Genomic DNA, 14329 nt, shown 5'->3' with positions numbered 1-14329 from the left:
TCAGTGCAGGGTGTCGCATCTATAGTTTATTTTCTGTCTATACTACATTAATATCTCATTTGGCATAAGAGCCTTCTTTGAGGGAAAAACAACACCTGATAGTCTGTACACAAGGTGGGAGAGGTGTGTTTTCAGACAGTAGCTGTGCTCAGAGTTTGGGAACAGGGTGCACTGTGAGTCTGTGACCCGTAGAAGCACTAGCTAGCGCTGCATGCTCAAGGGCGAACCTCGCTCCCTCCCTCGCTCCATCCCTCCCTCTGTTTCAAACGACGACTGAAGACTCACCTCTTCAGGCTGCACCTCTCCCCCTCCCTCCCTACCCCCCTGTAAATGATTGTAAGCTTAGGGTTGTAACTAGGCAGCTGTTTCGTAGGTGACTTAGGTGCCTTAACTGTCTTAACTACTGCTTGTATTTTTTCCATAGACTGCGTTGTTGCCGTTCTCGTTGTTAGTGTAATCAGTTACCATCAGGCCAGTTGAACTATGCGTTTTCCCTGCACTTGGACCGGTACTCTCTCTAGGGGTTCGTCATACTTGCTTCCTGGTCCTGGTTATACACTTGTTGTACGTCGCTCTGGATAAGAGCGTCTGCCAAATGTCCTGTAATGTAATGTAATGTAATGTGTTCCTGTCCCTTCCTCCCTCCCTCTCTGTGTTCCCGTCCCTTCCTCCCTCCCTCCCTGTGTTCCTGTCTGAAGCAAAAAGCCTACAATGTGACACATTAACTTTGCCAGACGTTTAGCCCTGTGTACCACACTGTAGCCGATATTAGTTTCAAACAGACAATATTAGTCACATGCCGAGTGAGTAGCATTAACTTGTATCCAGATGTATCCACGCTTTTCCTCATAAAGATTTAACGGTTTCCACTGTGTTCCCCACAGCCTGGGGTATTGTGTGGGGGGGGGGGGGGGTGTGGTGTGGTGTGATGTATCTGTGAAGGTCCGAAGACCTGTTTTCATTAAAACCGCGCTTCCATTAATATAAATCGGCGTGCCTTCGTCGAGGGAAAGTTCAAACTTTGCGTCCGCGAGAAAGATGAGCGCGGAAGAGGTGCAAGATAACAGGACCTGTGTTGATGGAGCACGCTGAAGCTGGATGCGCGCCTAGAATAAGATTCCTCTTCATACGCTCGGCGCGTTCTGCATAATTGCTCTCCTCAGCATAGCTACAGGCACCTATTACTCGCCATAAAAAAAAAAATGAGAGATGTTAAACCAGCCAAAAGAAATGCTACATGAGCTTAGCCACGGGACAAAGGTATAATCACAGTCCTCTATGAAAACACTAGTAGCTGATGTTTGAATAAAGCCAATAAAATTCCCCCCCGAAGGGCATATATGCTAAATTAATGTTTATCCAACAGGACAGGACCCTCAGCTTAATGTGAACTCCAGCTCCCTTGAATGAGCACGCTGCGCCCGTCTATGGGTTCTGCAGGCGCTGCTTCTAAATAAACTCTACATCCCACCACTAGTCTTGGAGGAGAGATATTTTTTTTTCTTCTGAAGAATGGGTTTTCCTTCAGATTGCTCACAGACTCACAGACCCCCGACAGACAGGAACTGAGTCACGTATTCGAAAGTTTAAACCCCTGCAGGTAGTCTGATGGAGACAAACTTGTGGTCCTAGAGCAGACCTGGGTCAAGTATGTATTTGCTTTGTCTTCAAATACCTTTCTGTGCTCTATTGGTCTTGCCTGGTGTAATTCAGCCTGCCAGAAGGCGGGGTTTGCACTTTTTGAGAGTATTACATTGGTTCCAATACACCAGACGAGATCAGTAAAGCACAGAAAAGTATTTGAATCCAAAACAAATACCTATTTGACCCAGGTCTGGGTCCTAGAAACAGGTGATACAGCTGAAAATTGTTGGCAAAAAAAAGGAAAAATAGTTTAACGTTTAACAACGTGAAAGCAGGTGAGGGCTTAAATGAAGCTGATTGGCAGCGTTTCCATGGGCACCCCTGCTCCGCCCACCCGTCTGAAGACAGTGATGGCGGTCATCTTGGGTGGCGGTTTTGCTGCTCGGCTTTGGCACTTCCTCGTCTGACGGGGCGGGGCCTTCTCTCTCCACTCACCTGTGAGCGGAGCGTTTCCACGGCCACAACCATCACCTGGGTGACGTCAGGGGTCAAAGAGGTTGGTGCCTCCCAACAGCACCCACAATTAGCCCTGCCTCAGAGCTCCCTCAGCCTCCACTGGGGGGGGACAGTCCCATAGGAGCGCAACGGGAAAAGCTTCACACCTTTTTGGACCTCAGGAACGATACAAGATCTTTTTTTACTTTTACCACAGGCGGTTACATTCTTTTTTACATACGATCTGTTTATACAGCTGGATATGTAACTGAAACCTACTCAAGGGGACGAGCTGTGCACAAGCTGGGAATCAAACCCGCAACCACCAAGCAGTGCGCCATGCATGTACAGGGATGTATGCAAGCATGACAAACAGTAACTTGTTGGTAGTATCCTAGGGTAAACAAAACTTTCTTAAAAGTAATTTTGCTCTTCTGCAGTTAGTTAGAAATGTATGCTCTGTTTCTGTGATGGGGACAGGAGACCCAAGCCCTTCACAGATTAGACCTTAGGCTGAGGTCCTGACTCACCGTTTTAATAATAACAGTCCTAATAACCAAAGTAGATTTTCTTGTTGACCAGTAAATTAGAATCTTGCCAACCGTATCCACAGAGAGCAAATACGTCTCGGAAAAACCACTGACTGGAGCTGCCATAACTTCAGAAAGCAACTATCTGCAGAGAGAGACCGCGCTCCAGGAAAACTCTCACCTCACATCCGAACTCGCCGCTGCCGTCCGCAAACGAAAAACGTACTAAAAAGTACAAAAAAAAAAGCAAACCCGTAATCTAGAGCAGAGAAGTCCTCAGGAGACGCAGGGAGTGGAAAACACACAGACGCCACAGGGACAGGGGCTGCAGGCGATAAGAACGCGCGCTAATCCACGCCGCGGCGTGCTTACGGCTGAGGGGCGGAGAGGTGGGGGGGGACGCTGCTGATGAGCTACGGCACGGCTGAGCGAGCGCGCTCTCCGCTTCCCGCCGCGGTTATTACGGCGGGAGGGGCCGGGCGCCCGCCGCCCGCGAGGGAGCGCCGTCAAGCGACGCCTCCTGCCGGCCTGCCGATAAACGTGGGATTTCAGAAAGCCCCAGACCCAGGGCCCCGTCTTTTTATGATGAACGCCTCCCCACGGGGGAAAAAGGGCAGGAAGTATGCAGAACTGAAGAAGGAGAAGGAAGGCTGCGAGCGGGCCGGGGTCGGCCGGCCGTGGGTCTTTCTGGAAGGTTCTGTCAGACTGGAACATAGCTGTTGGTCTGAGAGTTTGACCTACCGCTGGTCATTTTGGGACACGTCCCCGCGCCCCAAACAGCCCCCCGTGCCTGAGACACCCCCACCCCCCCCCCCAAACCCGGAAACAGCCCCAGTGACCGCCACCGTGTGACGACTTCCTGTAGCTTCCGAAGAGCCAGGGTGCATCTACCCATAACGGGGAGAGAAAAGTTCAGTTTTCCTCTTATTATTTTTCTCCAGTTAAAAATGACAAATATACTTCAATGGCATAAGTACGCAAAGCACTTATAATAATGGCAGGACAGACAGAACAATCTCTCAAGGAGAATTATCAGTGCCCTGCACAATCCAAGGACAGCGCTTCTGCTTTGGTTCAGCGCCCTTCCAGAGAACAGGACTGGAATTCTGAGATAACCCTGCTAACGTTTCCACAGGCAAAGAGTAACATCGCCAAGCACTGAAACAGTAGCTAGCAGTAACCCTGCAAACGTTTCCACAGCTAGAGTAAAATAGCCAACTGCTGAAACAGTAGCTAACAGTAACCCTGCTAACTTTCTCAGCAAGATAAATCGCCAGCACTGAACATAGACGGTAACCTGCTAAGTTTCACAGCCAAAAGTAGCATGTCAACTGGAAACAGTAGCTAACAGTAACCCTGCTAACGTTCACAGCAAGATGCATCCAACTGCTGAAACAGTAGCTAATAACCTGCAAGTTCCACAGCAAGTAACATCGCCAAGCACTGAAACAGTAGCTAACAGTAACCCTGCTAACGTTTCCACAGCCAAAGAGTAACATCGGCAAGCACTGAAACAGTAGCTAACAGTAACCCTGCTAACGTTTCCACAGCCAAAGAGTAACATCGCCAACTACAGAAACAGTAGCTAGCAGTAACCCTGCTAACGTTTCAATGACCAAAGAGTAACAATGCCAAGCGCTGAGAAAGTAGCTAACTTTACTGTTTCGGTTTTGGTTTTCAAACGTGACATCAGTTACGAAGACTCATTTTTCTACACGATGTAGATATGAGTTTTGAATTAAGCACGCAACAGGTTAAAAATTAAAATCTGGGGGATAGGTGCACCTTACGCACCTTATATGTGAAAGGTGTATAATTCAGTTGACTTGCTTGCTCCAACGTGTAGTGCAAATAAATAATGAACTGCTGTTTGTCTGAAGGTGTGGTGGCAGGACTAGAGATGTGGCACGGGCTGGTACTATAACACAATGAAGAGAAACAAGGAAATCTGCAACAAACAAAAATATTTCTACTTTGACTTTACTTGCTGATAGGTACTTGCTTATTCCCTCCTGCACTTAGCGTATAACTCCCGCTCCCGGCAAAGTCCCTGAGAAAGCACGCAAGTCGAGACAAACGGCGGCTCAACTTATAATTGGCTCCTCGTCCGCAAAAGAAGTCCACACAAATCAGGCGGTCAGTCGAAACAGCTCAAGGTCCGAAAAACAAATCCGCACCGCTCGCCAAGGTCTCCGACGTTTTCCCTGCGCGCTCTTTCCTTTTGGCCGGTTGAAAAACGTGGACCGGCTCCAGACAACCAGGGAATGGAGCCATGGGCACTGAACATACTGTACTACCCCCCCCCTGGCCCTGTTACAAAGAGCTTTGTGTGTACACAGCACAGCAAGGTCCACTCGCTCTATTTGCAGGGTAAAAGGTTACATATTCAAATCAGGTTGCATTTGTCAGTGGAAAAAGTTCAATTATCTCAAGAGAACAGAATTCCTTTCCCTTCAGGTTTGTATTTTTGAAGGCCTCAGTTCAGTCAGCACTAGTTCTTTAACCTTGACTCACGACAAAACGCAAGTGAAATGTTTTCCCCCTCACACACACAGTCGGTCGATTTCATTTTGATTTTTAAAGAAAAGAAACGAATGAAATACAAATAAAATAGCATTTTATAGCGAGTTAAAATGAAAGGAAACGAGTTGACTGAATTCTGGTATGAGTCAGAGGTAACTCCAGAGAAGACAGCTATGCTGTGTTCCACGGCAAAATCTGAGAGGCTTCAAAGAGCTTCAGGAGTGGAACTGTGCGGGACCGGCGTCTGGCGTCGTGGGAAATGCAGAGAGACGCATCCCGACGCTCGGCTTTACAGCGCGCGGCGTCCTCCCTGACAGCTCGGCGCGCTCCGATAACCCCCATCAGAAAGCTCCGAGGGTCGGGATTTAGGTAGGGGGGAGAGAGTCACGTGTCCGTCGGCCATCTTGCTTTTGTGGGCGGGGCCAAACAACACATAGATCTGCCACAGCAAAGCTCAGCCTCATTCCAGACCCATACTATTTAAAAACCTCCCATAGCTGATTTTAAAATTATAAGTGCTAATTGGATTGAAGACAGAGCTGGCACTGAAGACCAGAGCTGGACTCTGAAGACCAGAGCTGGACTCTGAAGACCAGAGCTGGGCACTGAAGACCAGAGCTGGGCACTGAAGACCAGAGCTGTGCACTGAAGACCAGAGCTGGGCACTGAAGACCAGAGCTGTGCACTGAAGACCAAAGCTGGGCACTGAAGACCAAAGCTGGGCACTGAAGACCAGAGCTGGGCACTGAAGACCAAAGTTTGGCAATGAAGACCAGAGCTGGGCACCAAAAGACTAGACCTGGGCACTGAAGACCAGAGCTATGCACTGTGCCGTTCCTGAGGCTTTTCCAGGTGAACCGTGGCTCCGCCAACACCTGGTGTTATTTGGCCCCACCCACAGGCTTCCCGTTCCTGTTATTTTTTCATTTTTACAGGAAATTACACCCGGAATCTCTGTCCCTCAGCCCTCACTGCCCTACATACTTATATACACAAGCTGGCTAAGACAGTCTGTTTTACTGGCTGGTTTAATACCTCAGGCTATAATCAGCAGAACCACTCCAACCATTTTCTCTGATAGATTCCCCATTACCTCCCTATTACCATTTAACCTATCTTTAACTTTTGACACCAGGCCAGTGAATGGAGGATGGGAGTTTTTAATTTACTTCACTTGCTGATTTTGTGAGAGGGTTAATGCTCAGTCTTCCCCAGGCTATCCTATTTCCTGCTTTTCTGTAAACCCTTTATGTGACATCATCATCTCTGTAAAAAGACTTCAATGGCCCTAAAGGAATCATTTTGAACTGAGCGTGTCCCAGAAGGGGCGACTCCCAGTGGCAGAGGGAGGTATTGCGGGGCTGCTGTATAAAGCTCTTAGCAGGCAGCAGGGCCGCCCTGCTCGGCTCGCTGGCCTGAGTTTGGCCTCAGATTCCCCGCTGAGGCCGCTCCACCGCCTCAGCCGCGTAAGAGCCTTTGCCGTAATCTCCTCCGCCTGCAGCCGGCCGAGCAGCCGGAGTCAGAGCGCTGAGCGGCGAGCTCCCGCTTCAAACGTTCACCAGAGTGCGGTGTGACATCACCCTAAAACATCACCCGCTCCACCCCGCCTCCACCCCCCCACGCCTCCTTATCCCCGAGGCCAGAGGAGGGCAGGCTGCTGCTACCCCACCTAACCCCGCCCTTTTTTAGAAATGCGATGGTCGCAGGGATAATAATATTAAGCAAACGATCAACGCTCTGTACCTCATAGGCTGAAAGACGCAACGCTGATGCCGGCGACTGCGGAAGGGGCGGGGTTAAGGGTTCGAGCTGAGTGGGGGGGGGGGATCAGGGAGAGCGCACTTACCACACCGGGTCCCGAATTTCCGGCAGCTTCATCATGTGTGAGCGCCTCGCCATGTTGCCCTTCCTCCCCCCCCCCTCCCCCACCCCCCTCGCCCCCCCCCTCCCCGGGCCGCGGAGCGCTAGCAGGATTAGCGCTGTAATCCGCGCTCAGCATGAGTAAGCGCAGGGCTTCCTCTGGCGCGGCTCCGAGGAGCAGGGGCGTGTTAAAACCCTGCCGTTCCGGTCGGGCCCCCCCTGCCATAACAGGCCCTCTACACGCAATCGCCAGAGCGTGAGAAACCCCCTCAGACACACCAAACAGCACAAGCGTCTGAGTGCCGGAGGAACCTGGTGCTCACCTGCTTACCTTACGTGGTGCCACTGGAGCGAGATTCATTTAATGTTATCTCAGTTATCTGACTCCAAAAATAACGTTTTAACCTTTTCCTCTGTGCTGACAGTCGAGCATAGGAGCAGACTGCAAGTGATCTGCCAGTAGAGTTTCCCTATACGGCTCACTATCTATCGTAAGCTGTGGAAGCGTACGTGCCTCGGGTGCGTGTAGTCTGCGTAGGTACGGTAGTGTATCTTGCTACGGCACTAGCGTATAGGCCAGTGACTACGGGGTACAGATATCCTGACTTCTATGCCCATGTTAAGACCCTGAAACTGTCAAAAAGGAATGCCAGACTAAAGTGAATGCAGCCTATTTAGCAGTATGCGTAATGACAATAATAAACAGATAGAGTGTGTGTAGCGAGATGGCTGTATGCAAATGCGTGGGAGGTCGTATTGACGAAGTTCCTCAGAACACTGCACTCTTCCCCTTATATGTTCAAAGATCAAAGCAAAACACGTCATCAAATGAAGACACAACAATGACAAAACAGTATATAAATGATCCTGCTCGAGCTATCTCTGCAAGCATACCACACTGGGTTAGCCTTTGTATCTGGCTAGGTGCTGACCCATAGGTGTTGTCGGACAAGCAAGGATTAATTAAGAATATGTTTATTCCTGAATCCAGCGGTTCCAACAGTCAATGCCCTTGTTAAACTGTTCAGCACTGAATACTGAACCAACTGATATTGCATGCTAGAACCCCTCACTTAACCTACATGTAAAATATATTTTATGTGATTTAATTTAATAATTATTACTTAAAATAAGAATTATCAATTAAATCGCCGAATTCATTGATAGGTCAGTCTACAGTGCACTGGTGGAATCAACCGTCAAACAAGTCAAAACAAGCTGTATATCAGGTTTTCAGATTAAATAATTGAATTCAATAAGAAGCAGTCAATTATATTAATGAATTTAAAACATACATTCTGTATTGAATGCAGGTACACTACTTCTAAATTACACAACAGAAGACATAATTATAACCTTTCCCAAAAACATTGCTTTGATGCTGTGAATGGGGAGGCCAAGTCACATTCTATATCACGTGTTACCTCTCTAAGGCCAAAATCTAAACACTACATATCCTACAGTATCAAGATCTACAGTCAGCACCCCACCACCAAAGACACTAACTTTTTACCCATGACATCAGCTTTCAATACAAAACATGATTACACACTGTATTATGGAGAAGCTTTACATTACGCCAGTCCATTAGGATGTTTTGCAACTGAGCACTGTCTTTTTATCAGACCCTGCTGACTCCCTGTCAACTCAGTAAACACAGTCTGTGTCCCTTTGGGCCCATTTCTGTACACCGCCATACAAGAGCATCCTCCTGCTTCTGATTGGCTACACAGTCGCTAGCATTCCCCGCCCATTTTGGTCAGTTAGCAGGTGTTTTGTTGCCAATGCTATCTTGGAGGGAGGAAGGTTACATCATTCCAGACCCCACCCTCCACCTTTTCAGCCAATAGGGTTTTGTGTGGTTTTTTTTTTACACTCGGGTCATGTGACATGCCACCGATTCCCAATCACACATGCAGCCCCGCCTCAGCAGAGAATGCTACACTCAGCGTTCAGCGAGGTACTTCAGTGAGGGGGAGGAGAGTTTGCAGCAAAAGCCATCTTTTAACGCGGATTAATTATACACTCCTTAATTAAACACCTTTTACATTCCAGGACAATACACTAGAGAACGTTTATTCTGAATAGGCCAGAAAAATAAATGGAGAGAGAGAAAGAGAGAGAGATGCTTATTTTCCAAAGATATTATTTCCTGAATAACAATTCCACAGAAGAAATGGTAATATCTATGATTATTAGGTTTGGGACAAGTGAAAGGGTGGTTCCGAGGTAAGAGTGTGTGTGTGTGTGTGTGTGTGTGTGTGTGTGTGTTTGCATGTGCTAGAGCGTGTCTGTGTGGGCATGTATTACTATCTTTGTGAGAACTTTCTATTGTGTTGGTTTACTTTCCATCTTTGATTATTATGTAACTATATTTGTATGTCTCCTTTATTACTGTTAAATAAAGGAGAATCAAAGGTCTTTGTGAGAACCAAATGTCCCCACAAGGATAGGAAGATGAGGAAAATTACGCAAGGTGGGGACCTTTTGCTGGTCCCCACAAGTTCAAGAGGCTGTTTTAGGGTTAGGACTTAGGGGTAGGGTTACAATTAGGTTAAGGTTAGGGCTAATGTTAGGCATGTATGTAGTGGTCGGGGTTAGGGTTAGGGTTAGAGGTTACGGAATGAATGTAAGTCAATGGGAAGTCCTCACAAGTATAGCAATACGAACATGCGTGTGTGTTTGTAAACATCCAGGGATGGAGAGTTCTGTCCTTTCATCCTCACGTTTATGCATTTCGGGCCCCATCTCAGAGGAACTATCTCTGCCCTACCCCAACGAAACAGGGTTAGGGGGCTCAGAGGGCCATCCTGCGAAGCACGCCGATACTCGCCCGCCAAATTTAAGCCGGGTTTCACCCCGTGAGCATCGCTCTGAAGCGGTTTTTTTTTCTTGTGTCCGTGTTTTACGTATCGAGTGAAAAAATAGCTATATAGTTGTTTTTTTTCCCTATGGTAGATTTTCGAGGGGAAATGAAGTCACAGTTAGTCTATTACCATAGTTACCCAGATGGTTGACGGTACGCGCTAAGCTCTGGAAACAGCTAGCGTGTCAGCGATGACGACAAGCGACTTCTCTGGAGGTTACCGAGGCGAAAGCCGTTCCTCTCAGCGAGCACGTGAGCCGGCGCTGAGCTCAGACGCGAACGATCGAACAGAAATAAACAAACAAAAAAAAAAACTCTGCTGGCACAGACGCGAGTCTCTGTTCCCAGAACAGTGTGTAATTAGAGGAGAGATTCATTTGCAAACAGATTCGGCGGCACGATCGCACTCCCCCACCCCCCCCCACCCCCCCCACAGGGACGCGCGGATTCACCGCAGATCGGGGCGGGTCGGCGTCGGTTCTTACTTCACGCGTGCCTCCATCCTGCTGGCGGCCTCCCGAAACTGCTCGCGCGCCTGTTTGTAGTACTCCAGGTTCTGAAATGCAGGAAATAAAAACATCCAAATAAAACCAGAGGAAAGAACGCCTGGAAGACTAGAACAAAAGGCGGAATGAGTGTTGTAGAACACAATGAGTCCTCTATAAGTGCTCTAGAACGGAATGGGTAGATACTGAAATTAAATGGTATACATACAGTATTTAACTGGTTTACATTAGGATATTAAGTTATTTACATTGTGGTAAACATAGTTTCCCATCAGGTATATTTACATTTGTACCTTTGGGAAAACTAATGCGCTGCTCGAAGAGCTGTTGGAAGGCCACAAGGGGGCACTCCTCCACCCTGCCCCAAAAAGTACTCCAATGCCCCAGCACAGTGGCGGTGACACTGTGCTTTAGAAGGTGTTGCCTGACAAGATGTTAAACCAAGGTCCTGACTTCTTCTGCTCATTATAGAGGCATTTTTCAGAAGAGTAGGAGTGTTAACCCAGTGTCCTGACAAAATACCCATTAAAACTGTCCATCGAACCATCCTCCCTGCATCTGATTGGCTGCACATTCCCCTGCATTCCCTGACCCTTCATGTTTCCCTGGTTGTGACTGCAAGAGAAATTAATTCTCAGACAGTTCCGGAGTTAAGCTATCTGGCGAAAGAAGGGGAAAAAATCATTCATTAAATGTTGTGAGCAATGTTACAGCACCGAGAATGTCTAGGGAACTGGGGGGTCTATTCATACATATACCTATAGTGTAGACAACAGGCATCTCCTCATCCACGTAATCCCTTCCCATGAGCCACACCTCCAGCAGGGGGGTTTGGGCTGTCATTAACAGGTAGACCATCACACACAAGTAAATGAAAAATATTCATTGAGTAAGGTGGAAAAAACAGAGCTTCATTTTTCAGTTTGACTATCATTCCGCGTACTGTTCTAAATGGTATTCTATTGTACCACGCATGGTAATTTCAGGCGAGAGGAACAGCTGTTTGTACGCCCTGCAATTCACAAGCAACACTGCTGACCCAGCGCTTCTCGACCCAACGCTAAGATACAGGCAGATTGGTAAACTACACGTCCCTTCTTGAAAGAGAAGAAAAGTTTTCTTCCTTTTTTCCTAGTTTAGAAACCATAATCTTCAGATCGTTGCTTTTTGACCGAGCATTCACTGAAAAACACTTCACACAACCCGAACAGAGACAACAGATGTTGCCGTTGCTCGTCTGTTGAGAAAAAAAAAACAAAACGTTCTGGCGTATTAATGCCTAGGTAGCAGAAAGCTATTTTCTTTTTTCTGCTCTTCTGTAGGAGCGCAATTGTAGACCTAATCTCTTTCCTACACAGCTAAATGCTCCACTAAAGATTTTTTTTTTTTAACGAGAAGGAGAATTTGCGGGTTTCTGCGCTTCTGAATCGTCTGAGTTTTTTTAAATTTAGTTTTGCTTACCGGTGTCAAAGCCATTCAGACACGACACGTGTCACGAAGCCGCACGCGGGCGCGAAGGAACGCTCCGGACGCTTTCTCACGAAGCCGCCGAGCGCCGCAACGGCAGCCTGCCTAGCAACGGCCCCGTCCACCGCGGCGGCGAGCCAGAGAGGACAGGCCAGGGAGAGCGAGGGCCCGTTAAAAAACGTCGCCGCGCTGAGGCGGAGAGATAGAGTCAGCCCTCCGGGGGAATCACCTTCTTCTCCGGTAATCTCTCCCAGAGATCAGGCCTCGATCTCTGGAGACGAGCTCCCGGCTGAAATGCTAAAGGTCCGGGCGTAGAGCAAAGGGGGAGAAAAAAACGTTAAAAAAAAAACAGGCTGCGGTTGTATCGGCGATAAGCGCAGGGCTGACAGCCGGCCTGATAGGGGGACGTTTATCCTGTAGCAGCCAATGGGGAGGCAGGGCTGATGCCGCACGGATACGGCTCGGTTACGCCTGGTTTCTGAGGAGCGGGCTGCAGGCCTGGCGACCCGGCCTGACCTGCCGGGCCGGCGGCGAGCGTGGTCCATCGCCTCCTCCTACGGGACCGAGAGGGGGCTCAGCTCATTCGACAGAGGCAACACAGCGGACTGCGGAAGGCTGACCGATTTCCACTGTCTAACTTACGTAAAATTTAACACGCTACACACGACCATTCAACTTCCGTTCATTTGACAGATACTCTTATCCAGAGCAAATTACAATCCAACCAAATGAGTCCGTAAATGAATTTATGGATGTTAACAGTACTATCGTGTTGCCCGCTGTTCGATTTCAGTGTCGTAAACACACAAATACTGGATTAACGAGGCTACTTTTTTAATTCTTAATTCTTTTTAACAACCACGGGAGAGAGATCAACAACCAATCCTGGCGCAGACGAGGTTGAGTCAACTGCACAATCAACTGCATTAATAGATCAATTAAGAAGTGAGTAAACACAAAAAACCAGCAGCCCCTACAGAGGAACGTTTTGCTTAGCTACGGCGGACAGCTCATTAAGTTGCTGGTTAGTAAATTAAGTGATTAGTTTGCCAGTGAGATGATTAAAGTGCTTAGTTGCACGCTGGTGCGGTACGCGATGAGGAGTTAGCAAAAGCATTAAAAAAAGTTTTAACGCGCTCAAACGTTTGAATGCAGCCGAGGGTTCCCAAACGCAGCAGCAGCGGACCCGACTGCTTGGAACGATGCGTTACTAAACCTGCCAAAAAAGATTTCACGACCAGAAACGGCCGCTTTGGCATGTTACAGACTAAACGGCCTCTTCTGCACATTAAGGAATTAATTCGTCCAGGCAGCTTAAACGAAACAGGTGCATTTCCACCACCTGCTTCATTTAATTTTTTCCCGACGTGAAAAATTTACTCCGGCAAAGAAAGTTCTGCGGAGTTGCGCTGAAGGAAAAAAAAAAAAACAGACCGGAGAGACAAGAGGGGGGTGGCGGAGAGGAGGTGTAAGAAACGCCGCCTCGCTCGCTAGCGCCACGGTAGCAGACCCTCTGCCACGCCCCACCCCCCCACCCCCACCGCCCCCCCGGTTCGGCCGCTGGGCTACGCAGCCCAGACCGCGCGGGTGGGTGAGTTTTTCAGGCGCGCGAGAGCACGCCTGTCTGCGAGGAGAGAAATAAACACAGCTCTAAACGAAGCCCGGGTGCACACATCAGCACAATGCAGGGGCATCGTGGGAAATTAGCTAAATGTTCACTTTGCAGCTACACAGGAAGTTTCTCTTCACAAAGGAAGCTATTAATGACTGGAATATCTAACGAGAGCTCTCGGCCCTCTGGGAGCTGGCTGCCAGGCTTGGCACAGTGCTGGGAGCGCTCTAGACAGAGGGAAATATTCTATGGTCTAGACAGGCTGAGCACAACGCTTCCACATTCAAACATTCCCATGCTACTCTATGTTGCCTTATAAGGGAACCTCACAGCAGAATACTTTCAATGATTCAATTTGGCCAGTGATAATATGGTTAAAAAAAAGCACCCATTTCAAAACACTGTATATTCGTCGCTCAAATTGGATGATGCTTTTCGCATCACTGGGAAAGCCACGCCCATTCTCAATCTCAGAGCCAACAAGATGCATTTGAATAACGTGGGACGTACTAATATATAGGCAACCACAACTAAGGAAAATGATTTTAAACTTGCGAGGTTAAAGTAGAATGTGCAAGTGAGGAGTGAACTTAAGCTAGTTTGTGTCAAGCAAGCAACAGTGAACAGAACTCTCTCACCCCTTTCTTGGGAAGTTAAGTAAAACCACAAGTAAGCCAAAAGAAAAGATCTCTAGCTTGTTTGCCAGCCAGCTAGCTAATGCTAGACGCAACAACATAATCCAACAACATCCCAGAAGGTTCCGGAGCCGGAGCAGAGCGGGCCAATCATGCGTGAGCAGTGACCCTACTGGGCGGAGTTAACCGAAGCTCTGCAGACCTTCACCTCTCTCTTCCCATCTCTCTCTCCATTTCTCTATATCACTGCC

General features: G+C 48.2%; 1 protein-coding gene across 1 annotated transcript in view; it reads right to left on the bottom strand.

Annotated features, from left to right (window-relative positions):
* Positions 1-14329, bottom strand: part of LOC135235078 (MICOS complex subunit mic25a-like) — a 69489-nt gene that overhangs the window by 20450 nt on the left and 34710 nt on the right. The window contains exon 7 of the mRNA XM_064300274.1: positions 10344-10414. Coding sequence (XP_064156344.1) covers positions 10344-10414 — 71 coding nt within the window. The remainder of the gene's footprint in view (positions 1-10343; positions 10415-14329) is intronic.

Source organism: Anguilla rostrata, chromosome 11 (assembly GCF_018555375.3).
Source record: "Anguilla rostrata isolate EN2019 chromosome 11, ASM1855537v3, whole genome shotgun sequence".
Lineage (NCBI taxonomy): Eukaryota > Metazoa > Chordata > Actinopteri > Anguilliformes > Anguillidae > Anguilla > Anguilla rostrata.
This window is presented reverse-complemented; position numbering and strand designations above follow the sequence as displayed.